The sequence below is a fragment of the Genypterus blacodes genome, unplaced genomic scaffold, assembly GCF_046128005.1.
Source record: "Genypterus blacodes isolate CSIRO-AG114 ecotype Tasmania unplaced genomic scaffold, CSIRO-AGI_Gbla_v1 ptg000055l_1, whole genome shotgun sequence".
Lineage (NCBI taxonomy): Eukaryota > Metazoa > Chordata > Actinopteri > Ophidiiformes > Ophidiidae > Genypterus > Genypterus blacodes.
The window spans coordinates 418,518-437,500 of NW_027466867.1; the positions used below are offsets into that span (position 1 = coordinate 418,518).

Genomic DNA, 18,983 nt, shown 5'->3' on the forward strand with positions numbered 1-18,983 from the left:
ACTCATCATGATGGCCCCAGACGCCTGGGAGCTCTACACACACTCTCCATCCTCACAACTCCAATTCACTCAAAACCCATTTCTCTGCCTTGATCCGGGTCGTTTTTTGTTGTTTTTCCCCACCATGTCAAGAGCAGATTGCGACCATGTAGATATCGATTATTCGATCAGGCCCGAGAGAGCGCTCAGTCGTGAAAAGACAAATTAGCTGCAAGCTGCTGACCAATTGCTACAAACCAATCACATCATCGTAAGCGCCTGATTGTATCAATGCCCCCCCCCCCCACACACACACAGCCACCCCCCCTCTCTCTCTCTTTCGCCCCCCACCCGCTCAACCCACAACACAACAGAGTCGTTAAGGTTTATGAAGAGGCAAAAATTGCGCCGTTGTTTCCAGTAAACACCGCGGCTCGATGCGAACACAAGGCCGCAATTAGACCTCATGTACTTGCAGATGGTGCGGATGAACACAAAGCGACACAGGTGCAGCGCGGCCAACATCATACTGTAACTATGACAACACTAGATTGATTCAGGACGTGGGAATCAGAGGCTAAGATAGGACGCATTTTCCTCTCTCCTTCTCCTCCTCCTCCTCCTCTCTTTTCAAACCCGCGCTGTTGCACACAAATAGAGAGAAAATCAGCTTCACCTGATGTGTGTTGAACGTTTCTCTCATTTCCGGCCCCGAATTCTCAAATGATGAGGATGATAAAAAAAAGGAAAAGGGGGAAAAAAAGCAGCGGCACCGCCATCAGTGTTCCATCTGCGGCCACAGCCTCTAATCTGCAATCTGCCCTCATCATATAGCCCGAAAATCCGCTACAATCCAGCAGAATGGCCTTATTCATCAATGCAGCTGCGCTCTATACGGCGCACCTTCCTACGCGGGGACGCAATTGAAATTCTGAATAGGCCTAATTCTGCACATGCTGCATTACAAAATGGCTTGCGTCCATTCTCTCTCTCTCTCTCCCTCTCTCTCTCTCTCTCTCTCTCTCTCTTCCGTGGATGTAATGACAACGCGACTGCAAACCTCACCCCGGTGTAACGCGCCGCCTCGGCCGCCTCATCCAGCCTGAGCCGCGGATCCAACCGGTGCAAATGTGGGAATTACATTTGGAAAAAAAAAAAAAGAAAGAAAGAAGAAAAAAAAAATGGCAAACGCGTTATTCCTCAATATACATACGCCGTCGACACACCGGTTTAATCTGTGTGCGTGTATGTGTATGTGTGTGTTTGCATGTGTGTGTGTGTCTGTGTGTGTGATCGTTCTCCTCAATTAGTCGGAACATCTCCCCACACTGCGCTCTTTGTCGTCCACAAACTGATTCAGCACCGCGAGCAGATGAGAAGGAGATAAATGCAATAATCACGCCGGCCATTTCACTCATCTACCTGTACACACACACACACGCACACACACACTCAGACACACACACACACACACACACACACACGTACCTTCATGTTCCCTCGGATGCGGCGTGTGCTCGGTATTTGCTCCTCTTCCTCTCCGTCGTCCCCCCGGATCGTCACTTTCTCTCCCCCCTCCGTCACAAAAACAACCTTTCCGCCGCTTGATCTCGCCTCTTCTTCCCCCGCAGCGGCGCTACATTGATCCGCTCCGTTTCCGCGGCTGTGCGCTGCTCGACTCCCAGTCCGCGTATCCGCAGCGCCAACGCAACGCAGGGGGGCTACGGCGACGGCAGGTTAAGAAGCAGAAGAAGAAGAAGGAGAAGAAGAAGAAGAAGAAGAGCAGCAGCACAATCCACACACACACATACACACGCTCACACTCACACACACAGGCACAGGAGCGCGCAAACACACGCACAGACGCTGTGAGAAAAAAGAACTGATAAAGCAGAGAAGATGGGAGAGAACGGAGGTGTGTGTGTATATGTGTGTGTGTTAAAGATGGTGTTGTTGTCTAGGCAGCGAGGTGTGTGTCGGATGCATCCATGCGCCTTCTCATCCTTGGAGACGAACGCAGGCAGCAAACGCGACGGCGCCCGCTGGGCTAAGCACTTTGCGTCCAGCCTCAGCGGCTCGTTACGCACTTTCCGTAAGTCTCACGCCTGAATCCCACTGAAGGCGGAATCACAGGCGCAGATCAGGCGGCCGGGATCCGCGTGTGTGTGTGTGTGCGTGTGTGTGAGAAGGTGAACCTGCATGCGTGGAGATCGGGGGGGGGATGCATGAGAACACGCGCCGGGTCTGGGTCGCGGGGGTTCGGGGGTTCGGGCTCGGATGGAGGTTCGGGTTCATAATGAGTGTGTCGGTTGTTAATATGACTCAGCAGCGCTCAGACCCTTCTTCATCAAATATGCTGATTTCAAGCAGGTTTGGTCTTGAATTGGATCCAATTTGGTGCTGATGTAAACTTTAACCACCTGTGACTGAAGCAGCAGACCCAAACAGCAGTATGAAGCATTTCTGGTTGATTACCTTCTGCTATCAGAGGCTGTGTGTCTCTCTCTCCCGCAGTCATGTGGTCATGTCCCTTCTCCTTCTCCTTCTCCTTCTCCTTCTTCTTCTTCTTCTTCTTCTTCCTTGTAAACTTTGGTTGTTTGGATGCAGGAGTGTGTAGCAGAGAGCCTGCAGGCCTCGGAGCCACATAAACACACACATACACACACACACACACACACACACACAGTATTTAGCGTGCAGGTTTCCGGAGTGACCTTCTGCACAACATTTTAATTAGTGACCCCAGAATGAAGAATGTCAGACGCTCGCCATTAAAGAAAGGTTGAGATCTTTGTCATGCGTGTGTGTGTGTGTGTGTGTGTGTGTGTGTGTGTGTGTGTGTGTGTGTGTGTGTGTGTGTGTGTGTGTGTGACCACGACCACACGGTCCCTGAACTGATGGGAGAGTTATTTGCTATTTTTGGCCTCATTTGCGTGTGACCGTGTGTGTGTGACCGTGTGTGTGTTTTTGACCGCGTGTGTGTGTGTGTGTGTGGGGGGGGGGGGGGGGGATCTATCTCACTGCTTCCCATGCTTCTGTGTTTTAAAAAGGTCAAAGGACAGAGAAGGCCAGTCACGGTTCAGAAAGAGCCCTCAAGACATGAACACACTCTCTCTCCCTCTCTCTCGCTCGCCCCCCCTCCCTCTGTGTGAATGCCGTAGTGAGCTTTGTTCACGACCACTAGCTTTTGCCGAAAGCCGCACAGCAATGAGGTCTCTGTGCCTTTTGCCTCTCTCTCTCCCTCTCTCTCGCTCGCTCGCTCTTCCTCTCTCCCCCCCCCTCCTCTGCCTCTCTCTTCCTCTATCTCACCCCCCCTCTATTAAATTTCCAGTCACACAGTGGTGCAGAGGATATTCCTCCTTTCCCTCTCCCCTTGTTCCCTCACTCGCGCTGAAACCTCAGCCCATATCCACGTCTCTCTCTCTCTCTCTCTCTCCCTCTCCTTCCCGACTCCCTTTCAGCGCTGCCTCCTCTCCTCTCCTCTCCTTTCCTCTCCTCCGTGCATGTTTTTCGCCTTCCATCCCCCGCGGCATTTAAAATGATTCCATGTGGCCCGTGCCCAAACCCTCCCTCCCTCCCTCCCTCTTTCTCTCCCTCTCTCTCTCTCCATCTCCCTCCATCCCTCTCTCTCCCTCTGCTTCCTTCCCTCCCCTTAGCCCACATCCCCGTCTCTCCCTCTCCCGTCCTTCCCTACGCTACGTCCTCACAGTGTCATTGCACATTGAATCTCATATTCCACTTATGCATGTACGGTACACTTGTGTGCATGCAGGCACCCTTGAGCATGCAGTGTGTGTGTGTGTGTGTGTGTGTGTGTCTGTGTGTGTGTGTCAGCGATAGAGGGAGGGAGGGAGGGAGGGCGGGCGGGCGAGGGACATGCATTCGTGCACAGTAAATGAACAAACACTGGTGGCCGTATTGCCTGTGTCATCAGTACAGGAAGGCTCTCGGGGTAGAAACACTCAGAGTGGCTCTAATCCCTCCATCCAGAGAGGGAGAGCACAACATTCCCTCTACTCACCCAAACCCCATACACTCTTAATGCTGTGTTCAGAGCCACGGGGGGAGGGGTACGGGAGGGGGACGGGAGGGGGACGAGGATTTGGCAGCGACACGGCGGTGCCAAGACATATGTGGCATGCTGATAGCAGCAGAGAGGTGCAGCTCCCACTGTGAGGAAGCATCGGAGGGGCGCTGATCACATCCATCACTCCCATCATTTGGGCTCAGGCGGCTACGGGGCCTCGCCAGTCTGGTGGTGGTGGTTGTGTTGAGTAATTGTGAAACGTTCAAAGGGACGATTAAGAATTTTTTCCCTCTTTCTTCTTCTTCTTCTTCTCCTCTTCATAAAGCCGGTGGAGATGTGGGCGAGCAAATTAGCGATCCGCTTCATGGCCTCAGGATGGAGCTTTGCTTTTGAACAAAGTGATCTTTAGGTGGTTATATTTAGGAAGTGTAGCCGGGAAAAAAGTTGGAATGGCGTTCCTCACCATCTGCGCCGGAGAAGAAGAAGAAGAAGAGGGAGGAAGAAGAAGAGGAAGATAGGAGAGAGAGTTTGGAGTTATTCGTGGTGACAATCTCATGTGTGTGCTAGTAGAGACGGACAGAGAGAGAGGGGGGGTTAGAGAGAGAGAGAGAGAGAAAATGGAGAGAAAAATCAGAGTGTCACAGTATCTTAGCAACTGCCTCCATCTCCTTGGAGACAAGAGCTGACATCATTTCCTGTCTGTGAGGACTCACTTTGGGTTTGTACACAGTGTGTTTGTGCTCCTGAGTGTGAGAGGGCATGTGTGTGTGTGTGTGTGTGTGTGTGTGTGTGTGTGTAAATCATATTTAGTTTTTCACTCAGTTTGATGTCGGAAAAATAAGATTATCATGTTGTCATTGACTTTGACCTCAAGTTTAGTTAAACACATCACAGAGGTGTGTGTTGTCGTGTGTGTTGTGGTTGTGAACGCTCGGCTCTGTTTCTCAATAAACCACTGGAAATCTATTTAGTATAAAGTCAACAGTTTGTGGAATTCTGGAATGCCACAGATTGTGCTTGTGTGCTTGTCTGTGTGTGTGTGTGTGTGTGTGTGTGTGTGTGTGTGTGTGACAGGGGGACACAATGACGGCGCTGTGAGACGAGCGGCTGTGTAACCGCAGGCCATTTTGTATTATCACAGCCAGCGTTCCACATTTGCGCCATCAACTTTGTCAATAACAAGGTATCAGGAGAGACTGAGAGAGAGGGAGAGAGAGAGGGGGGGGAGAGAGAGAGAGAGGGGGGGGGGGGGGGGGAGAGACTGGGCGGGCGAGAGCAAGAGAAACACCATCCTCAGCTGCCACCCTGTGACCACAGGAGTGAAGTGCATCTGCCCGTCACCATTAAAGTCATTGATCCATTTGTGACAGGTTCATCCCGTTCAGGGTCACTGGGGTCTGGTGGTTTTCCCAGCATGCCCCTGGAGCAACAACCTCACTTCAGACACAGCTGGGATTCAAACCACAGACCCTCTGACTCTCTGCTCTAGAATCCTTAACTACAACTATAATTACACCCTGATTTCATCATTCCACTGAGTTTTGAAAGACACACACACAAAAATGGAGCAACGTTGGTTGTACTTGAAAACGTTCCTGCTGGGATTTCTGGGATGGAGGAGCAGAGGAACATCAGGCGAGGCCTCCAGTGAGCTTCCTCCTCAGGAAACGATTCAGTTTTGTGAAACAAGATTGAAAAGCACAAAACTAAACAACAGTGTGTCAGTGTGAGTGTGTGAGTGTGTGAGTGTGTGAGTCTGACACGTCTCTGTCATCGCACTAGAGCTCAACAAGCATCATCACGACAAGCGCCACATTTAGAAGCCATCAGCCTCCAACGTGTCCAGCAAACATCTGCACACATCTGCAGAGCTCCACCCCCAAGAAGACAAACGGAGGACGAAGGAGTCACAACTCAGCAAAGTAGCTGCTGGAAGAAGGCGACAGCACTGAAGAGAGAGAAGAAGACTCACCAGCGCCTCATCTGATGCACATCCAGACTCAATGACGACATCTAGTGGCCAGTGGAGGAACAGCAGGGCCCTGAATGACACGATGGATCAGCATAGGCAGATTCAGAGGCGAACCTGCTGGTAACTGAGCGTTAGGAGGGATTTCACGAGTAAATGGAGCCTCGAACACCAGAGGGAGGTCACAGGTACGTGCATTGTTTATTAATCAATCGGTGAGATAAAGGTTAAAGTGAATACAAGCTCATATTTCATCATCCATGATACTGATTGATCTTAGGTGAACACAAGCAGTTTAACACTGAATCGGTGCATCGTTTAAGGTAATTAGACCTGCAACTGTACTAGTGAGACACACACACATACACACACACACACACGCACACCCGCACACGCACGCACACACAAACACACACACACAAGCTGATCGTTGTTCATCTTTTTCCCTCCTTCGCTCCTTTCTGAAATGGCAGCCACGCTACCAGATTCACATGGGAAAGCTGCAGGATCCTAGCTCCATCTGAAGAAGAAGCAAAGAAGGCAGAAGAAGCTCTCAGTTAAATTAAACACACACTATGAACAATGATATAGATGTAAGGAGACGTGTGAGACTAAAACAAGCTTCATATCTATCAAACTTCAGGCTCATTAAAGGTCTGAAATCTGGCTCCACTAAAGGTTTTCTTCTTGTTTTGTGCTGTTTTTATGTCAATTTGTGCACAAATCCAACCTAAATTGGTGAAATTCTAGTCTTTCCCTGCAGCCCAGAATGGAGCAGAACCTCCGGGGTCTGCTGGAGCTGAAGTGATGAAGGTGCCGGTGGTGTTATTACCTCCTTCTTCATTGCTTTGACTGCACGTTTATTCAGCCGGCAAGAGAGGAAGCCCTTGGACTCGTGGAACAGACAGTCCACCACTAAGATGACTCGCTCGTCAGGTGCTTGGGTGGGTGTCATGGTGCGGGCTGTGTCGAGTGTGTGGTGCATCACCACCAGGATGACAGGGTGACGCTCCAACTCTGACAGAGAGACAAACGGAACACAGCGGACATAAAGTTTATGATTTATAATTCATCCATTTGTCCATCAGACTTACACTTTGTAGACCCAGACTGTGTGTGTGTGTGTGTGTACCTAAGAGGCTGGCCATCGCCGATGCAACGTCTGTCCCAACGCGACTGGCAGCGGGACAGAAGCATATGATGACGTCACACTTCTCAGGCGTCTTCACACGTTTTGCTCCTTTGTTGCGCAGCTTCTTTTCAATAGCTTCGTGAGCTCCCAAAGTCTTACCAGCTAGATGAGTGTAAAACTTCATTTTGTTGTTGCTGGAGGGGAAGAAAGATGTGTTACACTGGGATACAAACATCCATAACAAACAGGAAGATAAACAACTCAGCAAATGTTGTTCAAAGGCTCAGTTGTAGTTAAATAGTGGCAATATTGTCGAATGTTTACATATTTCGCATCACATTCTCTACTTACTGCGTCGCTATAACGTCCAAACACGTCTACAGTCTTCAGCTACCGCAGCTGCGTTGGTTCCAGGAAATCCAAGCGTGAAGATTTCACTTTCGCTTTGAGCAACAGATGCAGTGTCACAGTCCGTCCACCAGGTGGCAGTATTGTCGCACGAGTTTGTGATCCGCACACTCCGAAAATCATTTATAACAAATACAACACGTGACAATAAAGTCTCACTCGCAAAAGAGTTTACTTTACTTTACTGTATGATGTCATTTTGAGAGGATTACCTTTTGTTCAGTCTATCAAAGAGTACAGAGGAGACAAGATGAACAGAGCATCATGAGGGATTACACACACACACAGTGTATCAAGCCTCTCACACAAGAGGCAAAACAAGAGTACATGTGTAGTTTATTAATCGATCAATGAGATTCATCAAACAAAATGATTACAAGCTCAGATTCAATCACTCCTGATTCTCACCCGATCCGTAGTGTGAAACCAAGTGACGTCATCTGTCACCAAGTCAACTCTCTAACTGTTTTACATAAAAAACAATACAAATGAACAAGATGACTGAATACGTATACATGCTGGGTTTCACTGGAAGCCAGTGCAGTGATGTGAGGGCTGGAGTGATTCAGTGTGTGTGTGTGTGGAGTGTTTGTTGAGAAGCTGCATTAAAGGTACATGAACTTGGCCTAAAAGTGAAGCATTGCACGTAGGAACACACACACACACACACACACATTTCCATCCATTCCCCAATCTTACACACAGCGCTGCTTTAGCTGATCTTAATTTTTGGCAATTCCAATTTCATATTCCTAAAAACCTTCGAAAAAGAATTCCTGTTGGCAGACCCATCTGAAAAACAAAGAAGTACACAGGTCGATCAAAGCAGAGGCAGCAGATTGTGACATATTTACAGTTCAGTTCATCTGTAGGTTGATTTGGTGAAGGCTTTAGAATACTGAGCCTCAGTGAAAGAGGCACAGAGAAGTGACAATGTAACATAGGAGGCAATAGGAACAAATACAGGAAAGGAAATATGGCTAGAATAGCAGTAACAGGTGAGAGTCCTGTGTGTGTTTACCTTCTCCAGGATTGATTTCACCGCCTCTTTATTCCGTTTGCAGGAGAAGAAGCCCTTGCTCTCGTGAAACAAACAGTCCACCACCAAGGTGACTTGGTCTTGGGTCACTTTGGTTGGTGTCATGGTGAGAGATGTGTCCAGGGTGTGGTGCATCACCACCAGGATCACACGGTGACGCTCCAACTCTGACAGACAGAACAAATCATTCAGGTCACACAGAGGAACACAGGGCTTCATCCATTTGTCCATCAGACTTACACTTCTTCCTCTCGACTGTGTGTGTGTGTGTGTGTGTGTGTGTGTGTTTGTGTGTGCGTGTTTGTGTGTGTTTACCTGAGAGGCTGGCCATCGCTGATGCAACGTCCACCCCAACAAGACTGGCAACGGGACAGAAGCATATGATGACATCACACTCCTCAGATGACTCCACTGACAGCGCCCCTCTGTCACACAGCTCCTTTACAATAGGTGTGTGAGCTCCCAAAGTCTTACCAGCTAGATATGTGTAAAACTTCATCATATTGTTGTTGCTGGAGGGGCCTGGGATGTGAAGCTCGACCTGTAGTGTGAAACCAAGTGACATCATCCGTCACCAAGTCAAGTTAACTCAACTGTTTATATAGAGAACAATACAAATGAACAAAGATGACTGAATACATATCCATGCTGGGTTTCACTGGAAGCCAGTGCAGTGATGTGAAGGTGGGAGTGATAAAGTGTGTGTGTGTGTGTGTGTGTGTGTGTGTGTGTGTGTGTGTGTGTGTGTGTGTGTGTGTGTGTGTATGTGTGTGTGGAGTGTTTGTTGAGCAGCTGCAGTAAAGGTACATGAACTTGGCCTAATAGTGAATCATTGCACGTAGGGGAACACACATACACACAAACACACACACACACACACACACACACACACACACACACACACACACACACACACACACACACATTTCCAGCCATTCCCCAATCTTACACACAGCGCTGCTTTAGCTGATCTTAATTTTTGGCAATTCCAATTTCATATTCCTAAATATCTTCGGAAAAAGAATTCCTGTTGGCAGACCCATCTGAAAAACAAAGAAGTAAACAGGTCGATCAAAGCAGAGGCAGCAGATTGTGACATATTTAGAGTTCAGTTCATCTGTAGGTTGATTTGGTGAAGGCTTTAGAATACTGAGCCTCAGTGAAAGAGGCACAGAGAAGTGACAATGTAACATAGGAGGCAATAGGAACAAATACAGGAAAGGAAACATGGCTAGAATAGCAGTAACAGGTGAGAGTCCTGTGTGTGTTTACCTCCTCCAGGATTGATTTCACCGCCTCTTTATTCCGTTTGCAGGAGAGGAAGCCCTTGCTCTCGTGAAACAAACAGTCCACCACCAAGGTGACTTGGTCTTGGGTCACTTTGGTTGGTGTCATGGTGAGAGATGTGTCCAGGGTGTGGTGCATCACCACCAGGATCACAGGGCGACGCTCCAACTCTGACAGACAGAACAAATCATTCAGGTCACACAGAGGAACACAGGGCTTCATCCATTTGTCCATCAGACCTACACTTCTTCCTCTCGACTGTGTGTGTGTGTGTGTGTGTGTGTGTGTGTGTGTGTGTGTGTGTGTGTGTGTGTGTTTACCTGAGAGGCTTGCCATCGCTGATGCAACGTCCGTCCCAACACGACTGGCAACGGGACAGAAGCATATGATGACATCACACTCCTCAGATGACTCCACAGACAGCGCCCCTCTGTCACACAGCTTCTTTACAATAGGTGTGTGAGCTCCCAAAGTCTTACCAGCTAGATGAGTGTAAAACTTCATCTTCTTTTGCTCTTTCCTGGACGGGCAGACGGAGGTATTAGACTCACAATCAGAGATACAAACGTCCACAACGAACAGGAAAATAAACAACTAAGCAAATGGTGTTCAAATGCTCGGTTGTAGTTATTCACGTGTCGGATGTTAGATTCCACCCATCACATCTACTTACTGCGTCATTATAACATCCAAACACGTCCTTCATGCGATTCTCGTGCTCCTTGCTCGTTTCTGCGTTTACAGGAAACAACAACGACTTACTTTCACTTTGAACACCGGCTGTACCGTCACAATCCATCCGCTAGGTGTCAGTATAGTCTCACGGTTCACTCACCACCGGCCTCAGCAGGCAGCCAGGAGTTGCTACTGAATTGCAAGTAAAAAAAAGAAAAAGAAATCAACCTCTCTGATGATCGTTTATTGATCCAGCTCTATATTTATATGATATTCAAAGTCGTGATGAATCTCATGCACTGCTGTCCTGTATTATTCTGTATGGAAGCACAATCAGCTGCATCATGTTTACAATCACCTGAAAGGGAGAATGCACCAAATCCCTCATTCACCAGAAGATACAACCAGCAAACACTCATTTACCGTCTTTACACATGAATCATAATAAGAAAGAATCATTAATCAGGGTTATATTTCCTTCAAAGCTGCTTGCTTTCTTTCTTTCTTTCTTTCTTTCTTTCTTTCTGGCCTTAATCCTGCATTGAGAGCGATTTTGATTGACATGTAGACACCAATGTGACGGCACATGTGTCACTCAATGGAAGCAGCTGTGTGTGTGTGTGTGCGTGTGTGTGTGCGTGTGTGTGTACAGGCGGCTGTATCAGATGTATTCACTCTGAACATCTGATCGGAGCGGAGCTGAGCTGGATAAATGGACTGCAGCACCCTGAGGCCCCGTCTTAGAGCTCAAGTGACAAATGAGCCGCTTTGAGCAACAGGTGCAGTGTCACAGTCCGTCCACCAGGTGTCAGTATTGTCGGACGAGTTTGTGATCCGCACACTCCGAAAATCATTTATAACAAATACAACACGTGACAATAAAGTTTCACTCGCAAAAGAGTTTACTTTACTTTACTGTATGATGTCATTTTGAGAGGATTACCTTTTGTTCAGTCTATCAAAGAGTACAGAGGAGACAAGATGAACAGAGCATCATGAGGGATTACACACACACACACGTGTATCAAGCCTCTCACACAAGAGGCAAAACAAGAGTACATGTGTAGTTTATTAATCGATCAATGAGATTCATCAAACAAAATGATTACAAGCTCAGATTCAATCACCCCTGATTCTCACCCGATCCGTAGTGTGAAACCAAGTGACGTCATCTGTCACCAAGTCAACTCTCTAACTGTTTTACATAAAAAACAATACAAATGAACAAAGATGACTGAATACGTATACATGCTGGGTTTCACTGGAAGCCAGTGCAGTGATGTGAGGGCTGGAGTGATTCAGTGTGTGTGTGTGTGGAGTGTTTGTTGAGCAGCTGCATTAAAGGTACATGAACTTGGCCTAAAAGTGAAGCATTGCACGTAGGGGAACACACACACACACACACACACACACACACACACACACACACACACACACATTTCCATACATTCCCCAATCTTACACACACCGCTGCTTTAGCCGATCTCACTTTATCTTCAATTAAAATAGTCCACACGGAGGTGGCGACATCATTCCAGTTGGCAGACCCATCTGAAAAACAAAGAAGTAAACAGGTCGATCAAAGCAGAGGCAGCTGATTGTGACATATTTAGAGTTCAGTTCATCTGTAGGTTGATTTGGTGAAGGCTTTAGAATACTGAGCCTCAGTGAAAGAGGCACAGAGAAGTGACAATGTAACATAGGAGGCAATAGGAACAAATACAGGAAAGGAAATATGGCTAGAATAGCAGTAACAGGTGAGAGTCCTGTGTGTGTTTACCTCCTCCAGGATTGATTTGCCCGCCTCTTTATTCCGTTTGCAGGAGAAGAAGCCCTTGCTCTCGTGAAACAAACAGTCCACCACCAAGGTGACTTGGTCTTGGGTCACTTTGGTTGGTGTCATGGTGAGAGATGTGTCCAGGGTGTGGTGCATCACCACCAGGATCACAGGGCGACGCTCCAACTCTGACAGACAGAACAAATCATTCAGGTCACACAGAGGAACACAGGGCTTCATCCATTTGTCCATCAGACTTACACTTCTTCCTCTCGACTGTGTGTGTGTGTGTGTGTGTGTGTGTGTGTGTGTGTGTGTGTGTGTGTGTGTGTTTACCTGAGAGGCTGGCCATCGCTGATGCAACGTCCGTCCCAACACGACTGGCAGCGGGACAGAAGCATATGATGACATCACACTCCTCAGATGACTCCACAGACAGCGCCCCTCTGTCACACAGCTCCTTTACAATAGGTGTGTGAGCTCCCAAAGTCTTACCAGCTAGATGAGTGTAAAACTTCATCATATTGTTGTTGCTGGAGGGGCCTGGGATGCCTGACCCGACCTGTAGTGTGAAACCAAGTGACATCATCCGTCACCAAGTCAAGTTAACTCAACTGTTTATATAGAGAACAATACAAATGAACAAAGATGACTGAATACATATCCATGCTGGGTTTCACTGGAAGCCAGTGCAGTGATGTTGTGAAGGTGGGAGTGATAAAGTGTGTGCGTGTGTTTGTGTGGAGTGTTTGTTGAGCAGCTGCAGTAAAGGTACATGAACTTGGCCTAATAGTGAATCATTGCACGTAGGAACACACACACACACACACACACACACACACACACACACACACACACACTTCCAGCCATTCACCCAATCTTACACATACCGCTGCTTTAACTGATCTAAATTGATCTCATATTTTTTATACCTTCTTCTTTGCCGATTTAGGAATTCCTGTTGGCAGATCCATCTGAAAAACAAAGAAGTAAACAGGTTGATCAAAGCAGAGGCAGCTGATTGTGACATATTTAGAGTTCAGTTCATCTGTAGGTTGATTTGGTGAAGGCTTTAGAATACTGAGCCTCAGTGAAAGAGGCACAGAGAAGTGACAATGTAACATAGGAGGCAATAGGAACAAATACAGGAAAGGAAACATGGCTAGAATAGCAGTAACAGGTGAGAGTCCTGTGTGTGTTTACCTCCTCCAGGATTGATTTCACCGCCTCCTCATTCCGTTTGCAGGAGAAGAAGCCCTTGCTCTCGTGAAACAAACAGTCCACCACCAAGGTGACTTGGTCTTGGGTCACTTTGGTTGGTGTCATGGTGAGAGATGTGTCCAGGGTGTGGTGCATCACCACCAGGATCACAGGGCGACGCTCCAACTCTGACAGACAGAACAAATCATTCAGGTCACACAGAGGAACACAGGGCTTCATCCATTTGTCCATCAGACTGACACTTCTTCCTCTCGACTGTGTGTGTGTGTGTGTGTGTGTGTGTGTGTGTGTTTACCTGAGAGGCTGGCCATCGCTGATGCAACGTCCGTCCCAACACGACTGGCAGCGGGACAGAAGCATATGATGACATCACACTCCTCAGACAACAACACAGACAGCGCCCCTCTGTCACACAGCTCCTTTACAATAGGTGTGTGAGCTCCCAAAGTCTTACCAGCTAGATGAGTGTAAAACTTCATCATATTGTTGTTGCTGGAGGGGCCTGGGATGCCTGACCTGACCTGTAGTGTGAAACCAAGTGACATCATCCGTCACCAAGTCAAGTTAACTCAACTGTTTATATAGAGAACAATACAAATGAACAAAGATGACTGAATACATATCCATGCTGGGTTTCACTGGAAGTCAGTGCAGTGATGTTGTGAAGGTGGGAGTGATACAGTGCGTGTGTGTGTGTGTGTGTGTGGTTGTTGAGCAGCTGCAGTAAAGGTACATGAACTTGGCCTAATAGTGAATCATTGCACGTAGGGGAACACACACACACACACACACACACACACACACACACACACACACACACACACACACACACACACACACACACACACACACACACACACACACACACACACACACACACTTCCATCCATTCACCCAATCTTACACACACCGCTGCTTTAACTGATCTAAATTGATCTCATATGTCTTCTACCTTCTTTTTCGATTCAAAAAATCTGGAAACCTTCTGAACCATCTGAAAAAAACAACAGGTTGATCAAAGCAGAGGCAGCTGATTGTGACATATTTAGAGTTCAGTTCATCTGTAGGTTGATTTGGTGAAGGCTTTAGAATACTGAGCCTCAGTGAAAGAGGCACAGAGAAGTGACAATGTAACATAGGAGGCAATAGGAACAAATACAGGAAAGGAAATATGGCTAGAATAGCAGTAACAGGTGAGAGTCCTGTGTGTGTTTACCTCCTCCAGGTTTGATTTCACCGCCTGTTTATTCTGTAAGCAAGAGAGGAAGCCCTTACTCTCTCGTGTGTGTGGAGTGTTTGTTGAGCAGCTGCATTAAAGGTACATGAACTTGGCCTAATAGTGAATCATTGCACGTAGGAACACACACTCACTCACACACACACACACACACACACACACACACACACACACACACACACACACACACACACACACACACACACACACACACACACACACACACACACACACACACACACACACTTCCAGCCATTCACCCAATCTTACACATACCGCTGCTTTAACTGATCTAAATTGATCTCATATTTTTTATACCTTCTTCTTTGCCGATTTAGGAATTCCTGTTGGCAGATCCATCTGAAAAACAAAGAAGTAAACAGGTTGATCAAAGCAGAGGCAGCTGATTGTGACATATTTAGAGTTCAGTTCATCTGTAGGTTGATTTGGTGAAGGCTTTAGAATACTGAGCCTCAGTGAAAGAGGCACAGAGAAGTGACAATGTAACATAGGAGGCAATAGGAACAAATACAGGAAAGGAAACATGGCTAGAATAGCAGTAACAGGTGAGAGTCCTGTGTGTGTTTACCTCCTCCAGGATTGATTTCACCGCCTCCTCATTCCGTTTGCAGGAGAAGAAGCCCTTGCTCTCGTGAAACAAACAGTCCACCACCAAGGTGACTTGGTCTTGGGTCACTTTGGTTGGTGTCATGGTGAGAGATGTGTCCAGGGTGTGGTGCATCACCACCAGGATCACAGGGCGACGCTCCAACTCTGACAGACAGAACAAATCATTCAGGTCACACAGAGGAACACAGGGCTTCATCCATTTGTCCATCAGACTTACACTTCTTCCTCTCGACTGTGTGTGTGTGTGTGTGTGTGTGTGTGCGTGTGTGCGTGTGTGTTTACCTGAGAGGCTGGCCATCGCTGATGCAACGTCCACCCCAACAAGACTGGCAACGGGACAGAAGCATATGATGACATCACACTCCTCAGATGACTCCACAGACAGCGCCCCTCTGTCACACAGCTCCTTTACAATAGGTGTGTGAGCTCCCAAAGTCTTACCAGCTAGATGAGTGTAAAACTTCATCTTCTTTTGCTCTTTCCTGGACGGGCAGACGGAGGTATTAGACTCACAATCAGAGATACAAACGTCCACAACGAACAGGAAAATAAACAACTAAGCAAATGGTGTTCAAATGCTCGGTTGTAGTTATTCACGTGTCGGATGTTAGATTCCACCCATCACATCTACTTACTGCGTCATTATAACATCCAAACACGTCCTTCATGCGATTCTCGTGCTCCTTGCTCGTTTCTGCGTTTACAGGAAACAACAACGACTTACTTTCACTTTGAACACCGGCTGTACCGTCACAATCCATCCGCTAGGTGTCAGTATAGTCTCACGGTTCACTCACCACCGGCCTCAGCAGGCAGCCAGGAGTTGCTACTGAATTGCAAGTAAAAAAAAGAAAAAGAAATCAACCTCTCTGATGATCGTTTATTGATCCAGCTCTATATTTATATGATATTCAAAGTCGTGATGAATCTCATGCACTGCTGTCCTGTCTTATTCTGTATGGAAGCACAATCAGCTGCATCATGTTTACAATCACCTGAAAGGGAGAATGCACCAAATCCCTCATTCACCAGAAGATACAACCAGCAAACACTCATTTACCGTCTTTACACATGAATCATAATAAGAAAGAATCATTAATCAGGGTTATATTTCCTTCAAAGCTGCTGGCTTTCTTTCTTTCTTTCTTTCTGGCCTTAATCCTGCATTGAGAGCGATTTTGATTGACATGTAGACACCAATGTGACGGCACATGTGTCACTCAATGGAAGCAGCTGTGTGTGTGTGTGTGCGTGTGTGTGTGCGTGTGTGTGTACAGGCGGCTGTATCAGATGTATTCACTCTGAACATCTGATCGGAGCGGAGCTGAGCTGGATAAATGGACTGCAGCACCCTGAGGCCCCGTCTTAGAGCTCAAGTGACAAATGAGCCGCTTTGAGCAACAGATGCAGTGTCACAGTCCGTCCACCAGGTGTCAGTATTGTCGCACGAGTTTGTGATCCGCACACTCCGAAAATCATTTATAACAAATACAACACGTGACAATAAAGTTTCACTCGCAAAAGAGTTTACTTTACTTTACTGTATGATGTCATTTTGAGAGGATTACCTTTTGTTCAGTCTATCAAAGAGTACAGAGGAGACAAGATGAACAGAGCATCATGAGGGATTACACACACACACAGTGTATCAAGCCTCTCACACAAGAGGCAAAACAAGAGTACATGTGTAGTTTATTAATCGATCAATGAGATTCATCAAACAAAATGATTACAAGCTCAGATTCAATCACCCCTGATTCTCACCCGATCCGTAGTGTGAAACCAAGTGACGTCATCTGTCACCAAGTCAACTCTCTAACTGTTTTACATAAAAAACAATACAAATGAACAAAGATGACTGAATACGTATACATGCTGGGTTTCACTGGAAGCCAGTGCAGTGATGTGAGGGCTGGAGTGATTCAGTGTGTGTGTGTGTGGAGTGTTTGTTGAGCAGCTGCATTAAAGGTACATGAACTTGGCCTAAAAGTGAAGCATTGCATCTTACACACACCGCTGCTTTAGCCGATCTCACTTTATCTTCAATTAAAATATTGAACACCCATGTATCTTCTGTGCCGACATCATTCCTGTTGGCAGACCCATCTGAAAAACAAAGAAGTAAACAGGTTGATCAAAGCAGAGGCAGCAGATTGTGACATATTTAGAGTTCAGTTCATCTGTAGGTTGATTTGGTGAAGGCTTTAGAATACTGAGCCTCAGTGAAAGAGGCACAGAGAAGTGACAATGTAACATAGGAGGCAATAGGAACAAATACAGGAAAGGAAATATGGCTAGAATAGCAGTAACAGGTGAGAGTCCTGTGTGTGTTTACCTCCTCCAGGATTGATTTGCCCGCCTCTTCATTCCGTTTGCAGGAGAGGAAGCCCTTGCTCTCGTGAAACAAACAGTCCACCACCAAGGTGACTTGGTCTTGGGTCACTTTGGTTGGTGTCATGGTGAGAGATGTGTCCAGGGTGTGGTGCATCACCACCAGGATCACAGGGCGACGCTCCAACTCTGACAGACAGAACAAATCATTCAGGTCACACAGAGGAACACAGGGCTTCATCCATTTGTCCATCAGACTTACACTTCTTCCTCTTGACTGTGTGTGTGTGTGTGTGTGTGTGTGTGTGTGTGTGTGTGTGTGCGTGTGTGTGTGTTTACCTGAGAGGCTGGCCATTGCTGATGGAACGTCCATCCTAATACGACTGGCAACGGGACAGAAGCATATGATGACATCACACTCCTCAGATGACTCCACAGACAGCGCCCCTCTGTCACACAGCTCCTTTACAATAGGTGTGTGAGCTCCCAAAGTCTTACCAGCTAGATGAGTGTAAAACTTCATCTTCTTTTGCTCTTTCCTGGACGGGCAGACGGAGGTATTAGACTCACAATCAGAGATACAAACGTCCACAACGAACAGGAAAATAAACAACTAAGCAAATGGTGTTCAAATGCTCGGTTGTAGTTATTCACGTGTCGGATGTTAGATTCCACCCATCACATCTACTTACTGCGTCATTATAACATCCAAACACGTCCTTCATGCGATTCTCGTGCTCCTTGCTCGTTTCTGCGTTTACAGGAAACAACAACGACTTACTTTCACTTTGAACACCGGCTGTACCGTCACAATCCATCCGCTAGGTGTCAGTATAGTCTCACGGTTCAGTCACCACCGGCCTCAGCAGGCAGCCAGGAGTTGCTACTGAATTGCAAGTAAATAGAAAAAGAAATCAACCTCTCTGATGATCGTTTATTGATCCAGCTCTATATTTATATGATATTCAAAGTCGTGATGAATCTCATGCACTGCTGTCCTGTCTTATTCTGTATGGAAGCACAATCAGCTGCATCATGTTTACAATCACCTGAAAGGGAGAATGCACCAAATCCCTCATTCACCAGAAGATACAACCAGCAAACACTCATTTACCGTCTTTACACATGAATCATAATAAGAAAGAATCATTAATCAGGGTTATATTTCCTTCAAAGCTGCTTGCTTTCTTTCTTTCTTTCTTTCTTTCTTTCTTTCTGGCCTTAATCCTGCATTGAGAGCGATTTTGATTGACATGCAGACACCAATGTGA

The 18,983-nt window shown here is 46.9% G+C and overlaps 2 protein-coding genes across 5 annotated transcripts in view; both read right to left on the bottom strand.

Annotated features, from left to right (window-relative positions):
- Positions 1–6,152: 6,152 nt before the first annotated feature.
- LOC143002263 (uncharacterized) lies at positions 6,153–10,621 on the bottom strand. Its single transcript, XM_076152289.1, has 9 exons — positions 10,515–10,621; positions 10,162–10,361; positions 9,827–10,011; positions 8,870–9,095; positions 8,537–8,721; positions 7,459–8,307; positions 7,108–7,301; positions 6,808–6,992; positions 6,153–6,495 (listed from the first exon to the last, which is right to left on the bottom strand). The coding sequence occupies exons 1-6, from the start codon at positions 10,520–10,522 to the stop codon at positions 8,260–8,262; spliced, it is 852 nt and encodes a 283-aa protein (XP_076008404.1). The 5' UTR covers positions 10,523–10,621; the 3' UTR covers positions 6,153–6,495; positions 6,808–6,992; positions 7,108–7,301; positions 7,459–8,259.
- Positions 10,622–11,400: 779 nt separating this feature from the next.
- LOC143001735 (uncharacterized) overlaps positions 11,401–18,983 on the bottom strand; it is a 22,264-nt gene continuing 14,681 nt past the window's right edge. For all 4 annotated transcript variants that reach the window (XM_076151488.1, XM_076151489.1, XM_076151487.1 and 1 more), the window contains 9 exons: positions 15,070–15,111; positions 14,731–14,763; positions 14,467–14,508; positions 13,810–14,035; positions 13,497–13,681; positions 13,226–13,267; positions 12,630–12,855; positions 12,297–12,481; positions 11,401–12,067 (listed from right to left, as the gene is read on the bottom strand). In XM_076151488.1, the coding sequence (XP_076007603.1) occupies positions 12,017–12,067; positions 12,297–12,481; positions 12,630–12,855; positions 13,226–13,267; positions 13,497–13,681; positions 13,810–14,035; positions 14,467–14,508; positions 14,731–14,763; positions 15,070–15,111 (1,032 nt within the window). In that variant the 3' untranslated portion in view covers positions 11,401–12,016. The remainder of the gene's footprint in view (positions 12,068–12,296; positions 12,482–12,629; positions 12,856–13,225; positions 13,268–13,496; positions 13,682–13,809; positions 14,036–14,466; positions 14,509–14,730; positions 14,764–15,069; positions 15,112–18,983) is intronic.

Excerpts from the sequence above, each read along its gene's own strand:
- LOC143002263 (XM_076152289.1), bottom strand. Across the intron at positions 10,012-10,161 it reads AGCGATGGCAAGCCTCTCAG|AGTTGGAGCGTCGCCCTGTG; the intron begins GTAAACACACAC and ends TCTGTCTGTCAG. Across the intron at positions 8,308-8,536 it reads TGAAATCAATCCTGGAGAAG|ATGGGTCTGCCAACAGGAAT; the intron begins GTAAACACACAC and ends TTTGTTTTTCAG.